General features: G+C 39.3%; 1 protein-coding gene across 38 annotated transcripts in view; it reads right to left on the reverse strand.

The window, feature by feature from the left end:
- Window positions 1–18,918, reverse strand: part of CATSPERB (cation channel sperm associated auxiliary subunit beta) — a 138,969-nt gene that overhangs the window by 52,225 nt on the left and 67,826 nt on the right. For 32 of the 38 annotated variants that reach the window (XR_011431952.1, XR_011431953.1, XM_070249406.1 and 29 more), the window contains 8 exons: window positions 16,033–16,128; window positions 15,791–15,909; window positions 14,573–14,605; window positions 8,069–8,135; window positions 7,750–7,796; window positions 7,200–7,352; window positions 5,731–5,883; window positions 2,576–2,720 (listed from right to left, as the gene is read on the reverse strand). Coding sequence is in view for 35 of the 38 variants with exons in the window: in XM_070249406.1 (XP_070105507.1) it covers window positions 2,576–2,720; window positions 5,731–5,883; window positions 7,200–7,352; window positions 7,750–7,796; window positions 8,069–8,135; window positions 14,573–14,605; window positions 15,791–15,909; window positions 16,033–16,128 (813 nt within the window). In the remaining 3 variants the exon portion in view is untranslated. The remainder of the gene's footprint in view (window positions 1–2,575; window positions 2,721–5,730; window positions 5,884–7,199; window positions 7,353–7,749; window positions 7,797–8,068; window positions 8,136–14,572; window positions 14,606–15,790; window positions 15,910–16,032; window positions 16,129–18,918) is intronic. The other 6 variants (XR_011431954.1, XM_023628286.2, XM_070249401.1 and 3 more) reach the window with 1 other exon arrangement.

The raw sequence follows: 18,918 nt of genomic DNA on the forward strand, positions 1-18,918 counted from the left end.
AAAGGCAAATTTGAGCAGGCAGAAGAAAGAATCACTGAACAGGAAGATAGGACAATGGAAATTATTCAGGTTGAGGAACAGAAAGAAAAGACTGAAGATAAGTGAATAATGGTTTGTAACCATATTTTTTTCTATGTGATTCAAGGGACTAATACATTTAAAGAAAAAAAATAATTAATGTAAAAGCTAGTATTACTTATTGTAACGTAGATCTGTAACTCCAAATCTTGTTTTGTACATACTTTAGGAGACTAATGCATTTAAAAGAATTATTATTAGTTTAGAATTAGAATTAGTTTATGTTTTTTGTGCACACAATGCATAAAAGATGCAATTTTGTAGGGGCTGGTCCAGTGGTATAGTGGTTAAGTCTGTGTGCTCTGCTTCAGCAGCCTGAGGTTTGCAGGTTTGGATCCTGGGCACGGACTTAGCACCGCTCATCAAGCCATGCTGTGGCAGCATCCAACATAAAATGGAAGAAGACTGGCACAGATGTTAGCTCAATGACGATCTTCCTCAAACAAAAAGAGGAAGATTGGCAATAGATGTTAGCTCAGGGCCAATCTTCCTTACACACACACAAAAAGATGTAATTTTGTGACATCAACCAGAAATAATAATAGTTGGAGACTTCAATACCACACTCAGAATAATGGATAGAACAAGCAGACAGAAGGTAAGTAAGGAAATAGAGGACTTGAAAACACAATAAACCAACTAGATCTAACAGACATATACAGAACACTCCACCCCAAAACAGCAGACAAACATTCTTCTCAAGAGCACATGGGACATTTTACAGGATAGACTATATGCTATGCCAGAAATTAAATCTCTATAGATTTAAAAAGATAGATACCATACAAAGTATCATCTCTGACCACAATGGGATGAAGTTAGAAACCAACAACATAAAGAAAACTGGAAAATTCAAAAAATTGTTGAAACCAAACAACACGCTTTTAAACAACTGGTGGATCAAAGGAGAAATTAGGAAATACTTAGAGATGGATTAAAACAAAATCACAACATACCAAAATTTACAGGACACAGAGAAAGTGGTGAGAAGAGGGAAATTTACAGCTATAAATGCTTACTTTAAAAAACAAGAAAAGTGTCAAATGAACAATTTAACTTTAAAACTTAGGGAACTAGAAAAAGAAGAATAAAGTAAACCCAAAGCTAGAAGAAGGAAGGAAATAATAAAGATTAGAGCAGGGATAAATGGAATAGAGAATAGAAAAACAAGAGAGAAATGAACCTAAAAGTTGGTTCTTTGAAAAGATCAACAAATGACAAAACTTTAGCTGGATGAACTGAGAAAAAAAGAGAGATGATTCAAATTACTAAAATCAGAAATGAAAGTGGAGACATTGCTACTGCTTCTACAGAAAGAAAAAGGATTATAGGAGAGTACTATGAACACCTGTACACCAACAAATTGGATAAGCTAGATGAAATGGAAAAATTCCTAGAAATACAAAAACTACCAAGGCTAAATAAGGAAGAAATAGTCAATCTGAGTAGACCTATAACTGTTAAGGAGATTGAATTAGCAATAAAAAGTCTCTCAACAAATAAAAGCCCTGGACCTGATGGCTTCACTAGTGTTTATACAAAATGTTCCCATAAAACATTTAAAGAAGAACTAATGTCAATCCTTCTCAAACTTTTCCAAAACATTGGAGAGGATGGAAAACTTCCTAATTCATTTCAAGAGGCCAGTATTATCCTGATACCAAAGCCAGACAAAGACACTGCAAGAAAAAAAAAAAAAAAAACTACAGACCAATATCCCTGATGAATATTAATGCAAAAATCCTCAACAAAATACTAGCAAACTGAATTTAACAGCATATTTAAAAGATTATACACTATGACTAAGTGGAGTTTATTCTATGACTAAGTGGAGTTTATTCTTGGAATGCAAGACTGTTTCAACATACAGAAATTGATCAATGTAATACCCACATCAACAGAATGAAGGAAAAAAAACACATCTCAATTGATACAAAAAAGCATTGGACAAAATTCAACGTCCTTTCATGAAAAACCACTTAGACTAGGAATAGAAGCCATTGAGACTGAGCATGAGAAACCCACAGTGAACATCTTATTCGATGGTGAAAGACTGAAAGTTCTTCTTCTAAGATCTGGAACAAATATGATTTCACTTACATGAGAGACCTAGAGTAGTCAAAATCATAGAGACAGAAAGTAGAATGGTGGTTGCCAGGGGCTGTGTGTGGGGGGGTGGGGGGATGGGGTGGGGAGTTATTGCTTAAAGGGTATAGAGTTTCAGTTTTATAAGATGAAAAGAGTCCTGGAGATGGATGGTGGTGATGGTTGCAAAATGATTTATGTATTTAATGCCACTGAACTGTACACTTAAAAATGGTTAAGATGCTAAACATTACATTATGTATATTTCACCACAATAAAAAAATTTTTAAATCCATCACCCCTAATAGGTTTGAGACCTTAAGATTAGTTGATTAATATGGCAGATTTTTCACATATCTTCTAATCCCTGGCTTACATGTACTACTTAAACCAATAAAAGTGAATTCCTTACCTGCCTTGGTCAAGTAAACATTTCCACTTTGGGAAACAAAAGCAATGCCTGAAGTATAAAAACTATGATACGTATTCTTTATGATATCATCATGAAAGTCAGCTAAGAAGTCAAAGGTGTTGCCGCCATCGATCGAAAGCCATACCTAAGGGAATAAAAAGATAATATCTCACTAAAGAGCTGCCAAATCACAGTCGGCAATGACCAATCAGCCTAATCTTCCCACATAAGAAAAGTCACGCAGTGTGGTCTTTCCCATACCCCCACATCCATCACACACACACACACAGACACACACACACAGACTCCTTACCTACGGGGTCTACTCTCTTTCCTGCCTAGAGTTTGTATGACGGTGTATGTGGTGGAGTCTCACGTCTACACAGCATGCATGGTGAAATGTATAAAAAGAACAAAGTTAGTTCTATCATCTCCCAAATGGGGTCCCGTTGTTCGTAAAAGGATGAAGTGCTGGGTGTATGTGGACATGGTGGGGAGAGTTTACCCCGCTGACATGAGACTTCACGTTTCAGGCATCTGGCAAATATGTATGGAAACACGTTTTGGGGGGAAGAGCCCCTTGATATTTGTAAGAGTGCGTCCTGGGACCTTAGCAAACCCTTAAATATACTTCTCCATAGCGTATGTTTCTCTGTTTCCTCATCTTTTGGTAACAAATTGTTTGAAGGTAAATCAGATCATGAATTGGATGAATCCTGCTTGGTACCTCTTTAAATAGCCTGAGTCTTACTCAAATGAAGATTTCTGCTTTTTAAATTTCCTTATAAAAATTAGTTTTAATGACAAGTTATACTTGAAAATAGGCTTTTCTTAAATTTAAAACATTATCGTTGTGGCTGAAGTCTCTTTGATCGCCATCCAAATAATTCTTCTTTCATACCTCACCTGATATAATCGTGGTCTCCTCCCTTCCCAGAGGTAACCACTGTTACTACTTTGAAAGTTCTGTGCATTTTCATTCACATATATATGCACCCATAGGATATGTCACCTATTTTATGTTAAGGAGGAGAAGAAGCACGTATCTGGGCGCAGCACTACTTTTAGACCTGGGCAAGAGGGACCCTCGCCCTGGACTGCATGCTTACTGGGCCTGCACGTTAAAAACTCACAGAGAAAATTTATTGAATAACACAAGGGCGCTTCTAGCACTCAGGAATGTAGCGATCAGTGCTGGCAGAGCACAGCCCATAATCCTAAACATATGATGTGGGGCCTCCATTTTTACTCTTGCTTTGGACTCTGCCAACGTTACCTGTGAGCGTCGTGGTGGTGGTGGTGGTGGGGTGGGGAGGGACTTTGAACAATATATTCACAATGCCATCATACTGTGCTCGTTCTATAAATTCCGTTTGCCACTCAACAATATACCTCAGCTCATTTTATGTTAGCTCATGTGATCTTCACATTATTCTATACTGCTGCATAAATCCAATATTACAGATAGACCATACTTGAGATATTCTATTTTCCTCCTCATAGATATTTAAATTATCAATCCATCAGGAGTTGGGCTTGATGTATGTTATGACGTGGGGCTGTATTTCAACATTTTTCGCATGTATAACCAATACTTTCCGTCCCATTTTGAGCAGCTCCTTATTTTCCTAATGCCACTTGGGCTATCTAGATTTGCATGGGTCTATTTGTGGGCTTTCTATTTTATCCCATTGGTCAATTTTTTTGTTCCCTGGACCAAAACCACATTATCATGATTTCAACTTTTTAAAAAGTGTTAATATCTGCTGGTGCAATCCCCCTTATTCTTCTTCAGAAGTGTCTCGGCTATTCTTAGTCTTTTGTTTTTCCATGTATACTTCAGAATCAACTTAAAGTCCACAATAGATCTTGGGATTTTGATTCGAGTTGCATTAGATCCATAGATTAATTTAAGGAAGAATTGATATTGTAAGGCAACAAGTTTTCCTATTCACAAGCATGTTTATATCCATTTCTTTATAAAGTTTTAAATGTTCTTCACTAAAGTCTATAATTTTCTACATAGAGGTTTTAGAAATCTTTTTTTGGATTTATTCTTAGGTACTTTATAGCTTTCGTTTGTGTGGGTTTTTTTTTTTCTATTGTAAATAGTGTCTTAAAAATTATGCTTTTAATTTACTGATCACGCGCAGAAATGAAACTTACTTTGCTTCCCGCCTTGTTTGATGCTTCTGCTTGTTTCAGTAATTTGTATGTATCTTTTAGATTTTCTATATAGACAATCATATCTTTTGCAAGTAAATAGTTTGTTTACTACATTTTAACGTTCATAACTTTAATTTCTTAATTTTTTCTTTGTCTTATTGAATTCCCTTCTATACACACTTTACTTCTTAATAATTTCTTGGTAGAATTCCAGTTGTAGTTAATACAACGCCGTCTTCTCCTCTATGTATGCACCCCCATAATGGAACATGCAGAAGAATATCCAATAACCCTAAACTGGTCACAATTTGAATTCGTGCGCACAAAACTCGAGAACTCATACTGCGTTTCCTTAGTCAGTCGATTCTCCCATCCTCCTAAGTAACTGTTTTACTCTGTTCTCTTTTCTCAAATCTCCAACACTCCTATCCATCCCCGCTCTCAAATAAAACTCTGATTTTTGTTGAGGAAATAGAAGATAAATTCCCACACCCTTCCATTACCACATCTACCCACCTACCAGTTTTTGAATCCCAAAACTCCTCCTTCCTCCTATTACTATAAAACAATTATCTGTGCTCCTAAGGCTGACCTCTCCAGCGGTTCATACACCTCATCTCCTCTCACCTATTTAGAGATGTCACTCCAGCAATTTCTCCTCTCTCTTTCCTGCACCATCCACTTTTCCCTCTCTACTGAATAATTCCCATCAGTACACATCATAATTCCTTCTATCTTTTAAAAAAACTTCTCTTGACCACTCTTCCTCCTTCAAACATTGCCCCATTTCACTGTTCCCCTTTTCAGCAAACTTTGCAAAACATTTGTTTGTATTTATCGTCTCTAACTCTTCTCATTCTCTCTACATCAGGCTTTCTACTTCCCCGATCATCAGAGTAACTGTTCTTGGCTTGATGTATAACCACTCAGCATAGAGTAAGTGAACGATTTACACCCATACTAGAGTGTGAAATCTCACGTGTACGCACCTGATTACCGTAAGCGTAGAGAAAATGGCTCCGTGGATGGAACACCATTCCCACAGGGGAAGAGAACGATGAAGGAAACAAGAAAAGTGGAAATCTTTGTTTTGATTCTAATTTGCTGTTTTTTAGGAGGCACACTGAGGCACTGGTCTGTTTCTAGGAATAGATAAACAAAGCAAGAGCAAGTCATAAGAACTTTTCCGTTAATATTGTTAGTCTATGTTGTAATTTTTTAGAGTTTCCTGTTCCTTGGATTCTGCTTTAGATAGGGACACACCCATCAACCCAGCATAAAGCTGGAAGGATGAGCAACCACAGGCATCTCTTATGCTGCCTCCCTGCCATATGCATCCACTTGATAGATGTTGAATATGAAGTTTAGGAGGTTAAATAATGTGTCCAAGGTTCTATAACAAACGCCACGGGGAGACTTGCAGGATCCTTGTTGAATTTGACAGACAGACTCCAACACCCACGCTCATAACTGTCATATCAAACTAGTTTTTAAAAGTGTGGCTGCCTGGGTCACACTCCCATTCTACTGGACCATAATCTTGAAGGGGATCAAAATATGCACCACACGATATGCCACTTTGGTATAAAGATTATTTCAAGCTGAAGACATCTGAGATTCAAATGATGCAAAAAAAAAAAAAAAGCCTTCCCTTATCTGACTAAAAGCACAACTTCCGGGAAATAAAGCTGCCATTAGTTCCTCTTCAGAGTTCATCTACTCCCAGAAGGGAGAATGAGAATCAAACCTACTCCAATCCCTCCTCCAGGGGACTTTGAAGCCCCTGAAGGAGACGGAAAGACCACTCACACCTGTATAAACAAGCATTATCACAAGCTTTCTTGGCTCCCGTCTGTTTTCCTGTAATCCCATTACCTTTTCATTTGTTTTCCCTTAAGTGTCTTTTTCATCTCCCCTTAAACTATTAAAATTAGATATAACCCCCAAATTTTAACCACCTGCATGTGTGTACACTGCATGCATAATAAATTGTTTTCTTTTCTCCTGTCAATCTGTCTTTTCTCAGTTTAATTTGCAGGGCTCCAGTAACAAAACCTAAGAGCACAGAGGAAAATTATTTTTTCTCCGTTAGAATCATGAGGGTAGAGCTAGTTCCATTTTTTGTTCATTTAAACTAACCATTTTATGGAAACTTAAATTTGCATAGACCATTTATGTTCTCTTAGAGAATGAACAAATAAGAATCACTGTGCAAAAGCACCATATTTTCCATTTACATCAAACTGAATGACAATCAGAGGCAAGCAATCTCCAAAGTGTCTTAAACTATATTATTAATCATAAGTAATTTGGTGGTTATATTATTTAAATAAATAATAAAGCCAATTTTATCAACTTCTATTGCCAAAGATAACAAGAACTTGGAAATACGCTTTGCAAAGGTAACTTCTCCTTGCTGTAGTGTCCAGAGCAATCATCCCTGGGCAGTAAGGCCCACCTGGTTTTGGAAGAGGTAGATTCCAGAACTATGCTCTTGGTCAACGAGAAATGTTATCACAGTTGAAGGAATAGTTTTTGCTCCTTTTGAAATGTGAGGCAAGCAAGGCAACCATTCAAGAAACGGTTCTTTACTATAAAAACAAGAGCTTGCCTACAAAAAGAGAAAGGAAAAGTTAACGCCGTTCTTGAACTAAAAGTCCTACTTGGTTCTCTTAGGCAAATAAACTAATGAACCATTGTGTTGTCCTGGCTGAGCACAAAAAACAGTCATGAATCTTTAACACCCGTGCTTCTCTTCTGGGGGCTATGAGTCCAGAAAATACTGCAAAGCATCCTTTTCTGGCGTGGGCTGTTTTTCTAGAACACTGTGTAGGTCTAGATTTAACATAACTAGGGAATTACCATGAAACCCAAGTAGAGGCACCACTAGGAGCAAAGAGTGATCGTTAAGCTTTTGGACTGTAGAATTATCATTTTTTAGATGAATAACAATTCATGAAATCACGCACAATAAAATTTCTTACCTTTTAAAATATTCAATACCATACCTCACTTAGGGTCCTGTTTCTCTCAAAGGTGATAGTAACATAATCAACTATAAAATACAAAGATACAAAAATTACGAGCAATATCTATATTTCTAAATGTATCAATAACTAAATAGGCTCAAATACAATTTTCTTGCACTTCAAACAGGGCATGCCTATTGTCTCATTTAAACTAATTTTTCCCCTCAGTTTTAGGCCATTAACTTATACAAAACAAACCTATCTTTACATTTTATTCTATTTTGATTTTATGTCATTTTATTTAATCTATATATGTTACGTGGGAAAAAGCATATTAATATCGTTCACTAAAATTTACCTTCAAAGTGTTCTCTGTTAGCAAAACATCTTTCGTTATACCACAGTTTTCCTTTGACATAGTCAACCTACATCAATAAATAAATTTAAAAAAATATCATTTAGGCAATACATGGACTTAAGATATAAGGAAGAAAAAACTTAAAAATGTAAAAGTTTGGGGCCAGCCTAGTGGCATAGCAGTTTAGTTTGCATGCTCCACTTCTGTGGCCTGGGGTTCACGGATTTGGATGCTGGGTGTGACCTACACACCTCTCATCAAGCCATGCTATGGTGGCAGCCCACATACAAAATAGAGGAAGACTGACAACAGATGTTAGCTCAGGGCCAATCTTCCTCACCAAAAAAACCCAAAAACCAAACAAACAAAAAATGTAAAAGTTCAATAGTTCAGGTACGTGAAGCAAATAAAGAAAGAAAAAATGTATGTAAATAAAATAAAAGGTTGTAGGATGAGGACAAGAAACAAAAATATGCTTTTTGAACAACACCACAGAAAGAATAAAAGAAAAGAAATTTCACATGAATTAGCATGTTAGTGGAAGATGCCCCAGTCTATGAACTGTTTTTCTGAAGCTACCAGAAACTGTTAGCTTTTCATCTCAGGTACAACGGTCACACGCTTCTCTTTTATTCATTAGCTGCAGCTGGCTCAAGGAGTCTTCACAAAAGCCTGACAGCTGCAAGAAGCAATACGAAAAAAGCCACAAAAATACACATCTTGACAATTTGGTCATAAGAGAGAAACTTCCGAGAAAGTGAGAATGTATATGTTGGATATTAATTATACGCAAGAGTTTGAGATGATTTTGTTATAGGAAGATTCTGACTTTAAATTATTGTTGAGACAAAGGGAAGTCTGCCTTACATTTCTAAAGACCAGTAACAAAGTCTGCACAATCCGTGCATTCAAACCCTTTTAAATGTTCCAAAACATTGGCTGTGGTGACTCTGTGACTATGCTAAAGGCTAGTGAATTTTGCACGTTAAATGAGTGCATTTTCTTTTTCCTGAGGGAGATTGGCCCTGAGCTAACATCTGTGCCAGTCTTCCTCTACTTTGTATGTGGGTTGCTGCCACAGCATGGCTGATGAGTGGAGTAGGTCCACTCCTGGGATCCAAACCTGTGACCCCGGGCTGCCGAAGCAGAGCACACTGAACTTAACCACTAGGCTAGAGGGCCAGCCCCTAAAGGGTGCATTTTATGCAATGTGAATTATATCTCAATAAAACTTCTAGACAAACAAAAAAGTCCTTTAAAATGGAATGGACAAGAATTTATCTGAATGGTGTGGTATCTTCAAGCTAAGGTGTTATATCAAATGAATCTTTTGAGTTCTCATATAAATCTTCAGGTTTGCAGGATGCCGTAATTATCACAACATCTGGGCAATTAATATAGAATCTTTATTGGGCCCTAACTCATTCCTTTTCTTTCTCTTTAGATTCCTTGTTTTTTTCCTACCTGGAATCAAAGTAGTAACAGCCCAACGATTATCCTTGGGGACAATTTCCGATCCGGCCACCTTCATTCTAAGGATAAGCTCATGACCGAGGCCTGATTGACAGTCACGAGGATTGGTCGGGACGAACACATGATCCAAGTCAGGGTAATGAGTCGGCCCTGAGATGTGCTGGAACCACTGGGAAAGAGACACTTTTTTCCTGTTGGGGTTGCTAAACTGATTGCATATAAGCCTGATGGCTATTCTTATTAACAACTGGAGAAAAACCTACTGAGAATGAAGCTAAAATAGAGGAGAGCAGGCCCAGACCTTGAGAAGACTGAGTCCTACCAATCTCTTAGGCAGTAAATCCAGTCACGTCTGGAGGCCGGATTCATTCACCCCTTGAATTCCCTATTTACATGAGCCAACAACGTCCCCTCCTTTGCTAAAATCAGTTTTGCTTTGGTTTCTGTCATTTGCCTTCAAAAGGTTCTGACTATCTGTGTAGGGAAGAGAAGCCAGTTATTTTTTCTTTTAAGTTTCTGCTTTGTTTTATGAACTGTGCTGAGTTTTTTCTCATGTAACGCTATTTAATCACCTCACCTCTAAGAGGTGGACATTATTATACGCATTTTAAAATAAAGAAATCGATGTCCAGGGAGTTATACAACTTATCCAAAGTCACATGTTACATGGCTAACGAGCTAGGACAAGATTTATTCACTCATTGATTCAGCAAATACTGAGGCCGCCTCTGCGCGAGCAGTGTAGTAACTTGTTAGCATACGACGGTAACTAAGATGGTCCTTGACATGAAACCTAAAGTCTTGTGAGGCTAGTCAGGGGGCCAAACAGACAAAAGAGTGTGATAAACGACAAGAATTCGTGTTGAGAGCTTTGCGATTGCCCAGGAAGGGCACCTTGGCGGTCAGGGAGAGATTCCTGAAGAATGAATAGAAATTCTCCAGTGACGTTGAAGAGAGGAGGAGGGAGTGCATGCTAAGAAGATAAAACATTTTATGCGAAGGATTTGAGCTGCAAGAAATGTTGGCTGACTTCAGGGAAGGCGAGTAGTTTAGCGCGGCTGGAAAGGACGGCACGAGGTGAGGGGTGGGTGACGAGGCTGAGGAGGTGAGGAAGGCTCTGACTTCAAAGGATCTTGTCTCACAAGAGTTTGAATTTTATCCTTAAAGAAGCAACCCAAAGCCCCTGCTATTTCCACTAAACAGATTTTGGTGGCTAACTAACAGACGTTGCCTCATGCCAAGTTCCCAATTTAGAGTCTTTGTACTCAACATTCCCTCTGTCTGGAAACGCTTTGTTGAAATCATTCCTTCAAGTCGTTGAGTTTCTGCTTGAATTTCACCCCCTTGGAGAAGCCTGTTATAATCACCTTATTGAAAATACAATATTATCTCCCCTTCACTGTCTATTTCCCTTATCTGCTTTAATTTCAATAAGCTCATATTATTATCTACAATCATAGTATGCATTTTTTTGTGTACTTGTTTACAGTCTATCTCCCACAATAGAATGGTAATCTACACAACAGCAGGGACCCTATCCATCTTGTTCACTCTGGAATCCTCTTTGTCCAAACAAGCCTGGCATATGGGAAGTGCTCAACAAATATTTGTTGAATAGACGAATAAGCGAATGAATAAATCATCAAGTGTTAACCCCTTCAACTATCCGCCTGAGCAGCCACATACACCTGATACTTACCAGCCTTCCTTCAATCATCATGAAAGAGGTCTCATCCAAAGGTAACCCCCTACCCCCTATGCTTTCATGAACAAGTTCACTTTTCCCCTTTCCTCTCTCCCACACTATCTCACTACCCTGTGACCCCTCGTATTCCCCTTCTCTCTCATCACTACTAAAAACCCCTGAGTTTCGCTGAGATATTTTAGCTCAAGAGGATTTATTATAATATCCTTGCAAACGGCAAAAACCTCTATGAAGGGCAATTTGTCATTACCTTTTAATATTGCATAAGCATTTACTCCTTAATCTGCCAATCCAAGTTTAAGGAGTGTGTTGTCCCAATATGCGTGGACACATATAAACTTGCTGGGTACAAAATTATTAATGGTAGCATTGTTTGTAATAGCAAAAGATTAGAAAACTACCCAAATGTCCATTGATAGGGTTCAGCATAAGTAAATTCCGGTAAGGCCGCACAATGGAATACTTGCAGCTATAAAAATAAATGAAGAATAAAAAGGCCATTCTCTACATATGAATATGGAATTTTTCCCCTGATATATTGGTAAGTGAAAACTACAAGATATGTATATATTTAGTATATGGTGTAACAAAGTGAAGAGAAGACTATATATTCATAATTATTTGAATTTACATTTAAAAATCACTGAAAAGATATAAAATAATAAAAATAGTTTCCTGTAGGGGCCAGGGTGAAGCATGGTGAGTATATACAAGGTGGGAGTGAGACTTCTCAGTGTATATCTTTATATAACTTTTTTGATTTTTAACTATGGGAATGGACTATTATTTGAAAATAATATTTTTAGATGTTGAAACTTCTAACTTCCCTACTACATGTCCTCTCTGTTTCAAGATGCCTCATCTAGCACTGCACTCTGATTTATATAGGTAGGCAGAAAACATATAAATAGATAGCTATGAGAGGTAGGTGAAATGAGAGAAACAGCTAAACGTTGCTCATCACTCTTTCCTCTTCTCTTTATCTCCCTAATCTCTCTTCTCATTTGTTTATTATGTTAAAGCTCTTTCTTGAGTATTTTCCTTAGTTGGAATAACTGGGTGGTACACTCTCTAAATTCTTTCTTAATCTGAAAGATGAATAATCTTTTGGCTGGAAATAGGATTTTTGGACTTTGGTCCCTTTGTTTTGATAGCCTGTAGACGTTGATTTTCTTTCTGTCTGGAAACCTGTAGTATTTTCCCCTTAACCTCCAAATTCAGAAACATATCTAGGATAAGCCTACGCGTACATTTGTTTCAGCCCTGTCAGGATTTAGTCGACCTTTTCAGTATATAGTCTTGGATCTTTCTTAATCTCAGGGTAATTTTCTTCCATTGTTAGTTGTAGTATTGACTCTCTTCTATCTGCCCCTTTTTCATTCCCTCTGAAAACTCTAGCACTCACCTCTTATACCATCCAGATCCTCCTCAAAGGCTCATTTTCAACCTCGTGATTTCCATCTATCTTCCCTCGATGGTTTGAGAAGTTGCTTTCTCTTGATCTTCCACGTCACTCACCTGCATCTAAACAGTGGCTAGTCTATCCCTCAATACATCCCATTTTTTTAATTGCAATTTGTGGTATTTAGTCCCAGGAAGTACTTTTATGCTGCACTTGAAACTCCTTACGGACATTGGCTGTCTTTTCTTCTTGCTCATATCCCAGTGCCAATGACAGTAAACTCATAACAGGTGCTCACTGGATAACTGTTAAATGAATTAATTAGGTCTTGCTGTTCTTGTTCAGTTGTTGCTTTCTCCATCAGCAACTCTGCTGTATATTTTGATTCTAATGATCTTACATTCTCAGGATGCTGGGCTAGGTTAGATGTATTTTGAAGGGCGGGCTCAGGTCCGGTTTGGGGAGCCGCTCAGAGTGTGGCAACACTGGAGTGACAGACGGCCACGTGGTCACTCTCCTCCGGGCTGCTGTTCTCCCTCACCACCGAACCAGAAAGAGGCTTCCTTGCTGCCAGGTCTCCGTCAGCCTGCCCACCTCAGGCACGGGGAGAATGCAGCCTTCCCACTAGGCTGCTGGCTCGGAGACCAGCCACACTTGCACGGCTGCTAGAAACCTTCCCTGGTTGTTCATGGAGCTCTGCAAGCCAAGCTCCTCCAGGATCCCCCACCTCCCAGTCCTCCGCCTGCATCTCTGTGTTCCCAGATGCCTTGCTCTCACGGGCCAGGTCTCCTCAGTGGGATTCCTCAAAGCTTGGGCTTCGAGTGGGTCCAGCTGTCCAGCAGCCCCCAAACACCTCTGACCTAACAGGCAGGCAGACCAGAGATGGAAGTTAGCGGAGCTGAGGGGCAGGGAGCAAAGCTCAGATTACAATCTTCCATCACTTTATTTTACAATTTTTTGTGTGATTCACTTTTAGGTATACCTCTTGCAATTAGCATATAGCTAGATTATCTTTAGTTTTCTATAATACTCATTTATATTGATTATAACAGCCGCTATATTTGGATTGATTTCCGCCATCTTACTTTATAGTTGGCTTCCCATTCTTTTCTCTTTGCATGTTTTCTTCCTCTTTTGCTTGTTGTGGAACTGATGGATTATTTTTTAGTTGTTTTCTCCTTCACATTTCCTCTGATGAGTACGATGAGTATGGCAAGAAGTCAGTTCCATTTGCTTCCTGAGAAATAAGTGCTCCTTCCTTCTGGATAGTGTGAGAGTGTGCGTGTGTGCACATGTGGGTGTGTGCCCACAAGACTGTATGAGGATGGAATGGGGAAGGGACGTGGCACAGGCTAAGAATACCCGTAATTGTGCTGTGGCTTCCAAGTTGAAGTATGCTTATATGTTGATGGGAACAAACTAGTTGAATCACAAAACTTGACTTTCTCCCGAGAGGGAGGATAACTGATGGAACAAAATCCCCCCAAAAAAGGCCAGAATCAGAGCTGTGGTTAGCTTATGTGGCACCTGTGTGCAAATTAGAGAGAGCGCCCTTTTCTCCAGGTGGGCACAGCTCTACACGGCGGGTGATGGATCTGGGAGTAAAGTATTGGCCAGACTCCAGTTCCCAGTCTCTTTTCAACCGGGCACCGTGTGCAGCACACACCTGAACCACCACAGCAATCCTGGACAGAGCATACAAAGAAGGGGTGGGGGCGGCCTCGGAAACAACGAGGGGACATTTCTTCCTTTGAAACAGAAGGGGAGATCATTGCTTAATCGTCCCTGGAAATACTTTCTTTTAGTTCAAACTGTAAATTATAGTATAGTATCAGGAATAATCTATATTATGAATTCTTGTCTTATCTCATCTCTTAGGTCACCAAGGGTTTTAACCAACCCTTGGAAACTTAAAGCTTCTTACCCTTTCGAAACCACAAAAGTCTGCCCTTGAAAACTAGAAGGAAAGAAAAGAAACTTTAATTTTCGCTTGCATATCAGAAGGCATAACAAAACATAGCAATTTAAATTAAGCTAAAAGAAATGATGCTTTTTACATCCCAGCATTTAGGAGTCAAACACTAAAACCAGCCTCTAAAGTCATTTACACAACATCCTGGAGATTCGCCCCTCGGTCTTTGCCTTGTTGCACCATTTGATCAATTTACTTATACTTCAACTTAATGCCAGAAAGGACTTGAGATCACAGCCTCACCTCCTAATGATTTCAATGGAGGCGTTAAGTGTGCAGAAAGATACGGAGTCTGCCCCCACTGGGGATTAGGAAGGAACTCCCGGATCCTGTCACTCCTCCACGTCTTCCGCCCAGCCCAGGGCAGCCCCTAGACGAGGCCCTCAGGATGCACAGCCCGGGCCTAACTCTCTGTGCTTTGACCTCAGGTCACAGCCCCTGGCTTCAACTCTCCACTTTAGCAATCAAATGAAAAGCACATAAGAGGCCAGAGCTATTAGATGTCTGAGCATCAAATGGTACTTTCTCAGAGACTTTGAGGAAGGACAGGAGGCTGTGAATACTCGTACCCTGAAGAAAGAGGACAGTTACCATGTGTATGAAATACCTGCTTCTCAGCCGATACAATTGCCCCTTCTATGTTCCCCTTTATCTTTTCTTCTACTGCTCCTAAGGCTTTCCTACCGCTCTTTTTTCTGGGTGGTCATTCTTTGAGAGGTGTTTATTAACATGTTTAAGAATGTCACGGTATGCAGACTGCGTATCCTCACCAAAATCTGCATTCCCCTTCTCTCAGTCCCAAAACTTACTTTTAACTTACGTTACTTTGTAATACTATATTTCTCTTTGTAAATCACCCTCAAGCATTTTGGGGTCATATGTAACTATAGATAGATAGACAGGTAGTTAGATAGACAAAGTGTTTTCTATTTGCAGTATTTAAACTTACTATAAACCTGTATAGCAATAAAACTAGCACCATTTTCAAATCACATATTCCACACTATAAGGCAAAGGAGAAAGTTGCCATGTGATGCTTTTGCATTTTTCAAAAGGAAGAAGCATTTCAATTCTGAGCTATACCACATATAACTCAAGTGTCCAATATTTTTACTTTACGTCACAGAAGATATTGAAGGTTAACTCTTAGTTAGAAAGCAATTCACGTACCGTTAAGACAGAGGATGATGGATAACGAAGATCTCCACTTATAAAAAGACCCAAAGAGGTAAGGATAACTAAAAAATGATTTGTTAAAACCATGTCCACCACTGAAAGCTCTGTGTGTTCTAAAGGAAGAAATCACACCACGGGTTAAAAACCTCCTCGGCAAAGAAAGACATTTCATAAATATTGATCAAGTGATGACAGAAACGAAATGCTGAAGACGAAGGCACTGTTAGAGGCATTACCTTCTCCGACTTGGGAATAGATCATATCCGTCAGGTTATACCACGTGGTATTGTCATAATTCCAAAATCCCGAAAAGCTGAGGCCTATGTAAACACCTACCGTGAGAGGAAAGAAGCATTAAGCCTGAATGACTCTGCAGAGTGAGTCACTCACTCCCACGGTGCTGGGTCTTTAGGGGCCAGTCCGCTCCACCTTCCAACCCTTTCTACGGCCCTGCCTCAACACACCTCCCCACAGTCTGAATCTTGCTTCCCCGAGCTGGAAAGATGAAGTAACTTCAGTTTATACCACGGGATTTTAGCCAACTATCTGATTTAATTATTATAGATTTTGTTTTAAATTCAAGGGGATCAAAATACACCACTTCGGCATGAGGATTATTTTGAAACGGAGGCAATTGAGAATCAACAGAAGCAGGCAGAGTCCTCTGCCCTCCCCTTATTTACCTAAAAGCAGGGCATAAATTTCCCCTTGAGAAAGGTACCCTTCCCCTCCCACCACCAGGAAGAGAAGAGCATTTTTATCGCCAGAGATGGGGAGTCAACACTGAGACAAGTTTGCATAAACAGACTTTACTAAAATAACTCTTATCTCCCGTTGGTCCCATCACATACTTCCTGGTCACTCCCCATAATTTACCACCCCTTGAGGCCCAGACCCTCTTCCTTTGTTATAATGTATATATCCCCCCAAGTTTAACCAGTTCTTTGAGTATCACTTCTTTTCTGAAAACTCCCATGAATGTAAATATTAATAAAAATTGCATGCCTTTTCTCTTGCTGATCTGTCTTTTTTAGTTTAATTTGCAGGCCCCCATTTGTTGAACATAAGAGGATAGAGGAAGAATTTTTCCTCCTTGACAATTTTCTTCTAAACATAAATATGTTCCTATTTCAGGAATGTAATCGTAGTCAACAATAAAAAAAAAAAAAAAAACTCCAAAGAAGAAAATTAAAATGTAACCTCCAAGAGGCAAGAAACTATGTTTGATTTACTTTAATATCAGTGATTTAAAAAATAAGAAATATATTTGCTAATGCTTCATGAGAACCTATTAAAAGAAGAAGAATGAACATATTGCAAATACTGAAAGCGCTTTGTTCCTGGTCCCACCTTTCCTTGGCCATGGTTGGGAAGATTAAGAGTCTTTTGTGTTTTAAATGTAGAATGTCACTCTGAAGTCTGGTCAACAGGCATAACTACTGTGGACGGTGGGGGACAGGGGGGGCCTGAAGACAGTTGATACGCTAATGTATATACTCTGTTTCCAAAAGATGAATGTAGGACCACTCACGCTGTGAAGTGTTTCTTTTAACTCCCAGCTCTTTTCCGCATAGGAAGAGATGAGGAAGGAAGTATTATTATTGTCTACTTTTTCCGGGAAGAGGAAAGCTAAAGACAAGCTTTGCCTTTCTAAGCATTAAGCCCAGTTCTGCAGGTAACAGGCTAGCTCTACTGCATTCTAAGTGAGGATGATGATGGGTGTCCAGCACGATATCACATGGCCAGACTCATGGGAAGTTTAAAAACATTCAATGGAGAAGGAAGCAGTAAAATAAATGCTTTATTCTGGTTAAGAAGATGGAATGAAATTAAGTTACAGGCCGCTCTCTATGACAAACTGACCACAACTGTATCCCAGGGTTACCGAAGCTGATGTGGATCATTGGGAAGAGTCTGGATTTTATTCTAAAGGGGAAAGGGAAGCCACTGGGATGTTTGAAGCAGGAAAGTGATGTGGCTTGGTTGACACTTGAGATCACTCTGGTGGCTGTATGGAGGGTGGGTTGTCCTGGGGCAAGAATACAAACAGGGAGACCACTTAAGAGGCTGTGATTAGTCTCATGGAAAAACAGTGTTGACTTGACATAAGATTTTAGCAGAGGACAGAAGTGGTCGTGTTGGGGATGGACACCAGGTATAGCACCATTCTGGAATGTCATGAGAATAGAAGTAGTCAAGAACGTGCCCTGGATTTTAGTTTTGAATAACTGGATGTGAAATGAGTTGAGGAATACTGGAAAGGAACGGATTTTAGGGAATGAAGCATCAACAGTTCTGGATTAGACTTTTCATATTTGAGACGCTCATTAGACATCAAGAGGAAACGCAAAATAGACGATTGAATATGGGAGTCTGGTCTCAAAGGAGCAGTCAGCATGAGAAATATAGATTTGGGAATTATCAGCCTGAAGACGGCATTATTATTATGAGACCGCATTAAGTTTCCCAGAGAAAGAACGTGGTTACATAAAGAAAGAGAGATGAGGACAAAGCCCTGGGTTCATCAACATTTTAGGGGTCACACCAAAAAGGAGCTGGCCTAGAAAACTAAGGAGTGACCAGTGAGGTAAGATACAAGCAATTGAAGGTGGTGTCAAGAAAGCTAGGAGAATAAAGTGTTTTGAGGATAGTGGTCAACTGTGTCAAATGCTGCTGGGAGGGAAAGTAGAAAAAGGGTAAAGAACTGACTGTTGGAATTGGCAATCTGGAGATCATGGGTGATCTTGGGAAGAACCGTTTCAGTAGAGTGGTGGGAACAAAAGACGGATTTGTAGTGGAATGAAGATAAAAATGGAAAGTGGAAAATGTAGTACTGTCTACAATAAATTCTTTCCATAAATTTTGCTTTGAAGGAGATGAGAGAAATGAGGGATGGGAGTAAAGTGAGATAAATGAAGATTTTGCTTAAGATGGGGGATGTTAAGCTGTGCTTGTGTGTCAATGGATCTGATACAATAAGGAGGGAGAGCGTGATGATGCATGAGAGAAAGTTGAAGTTTTCAGGAAAGATGCAGGAGCAAGGCTCTTCAGACGGCTGGCGGAATGCAAGGGGTGACAGGTGCCCTTTGATAGCAGCAGAGACACTTCTCACCATGCAACAG

This window comes from Equus caballus, chromosome 24, assembly GCF_041296265.1.
Source record: "Equus caballus isolate H_3958 breed thoroughbred chromosome 24, TB-T2T, whole genome shotgun sequence".
In the NCBI taxonomy this organism is placed as follows: Eukaryota; Metazoa; Chordata; class Mammalia; order Perissodactyla; family Equidae; genus Equus; species Equus caballus.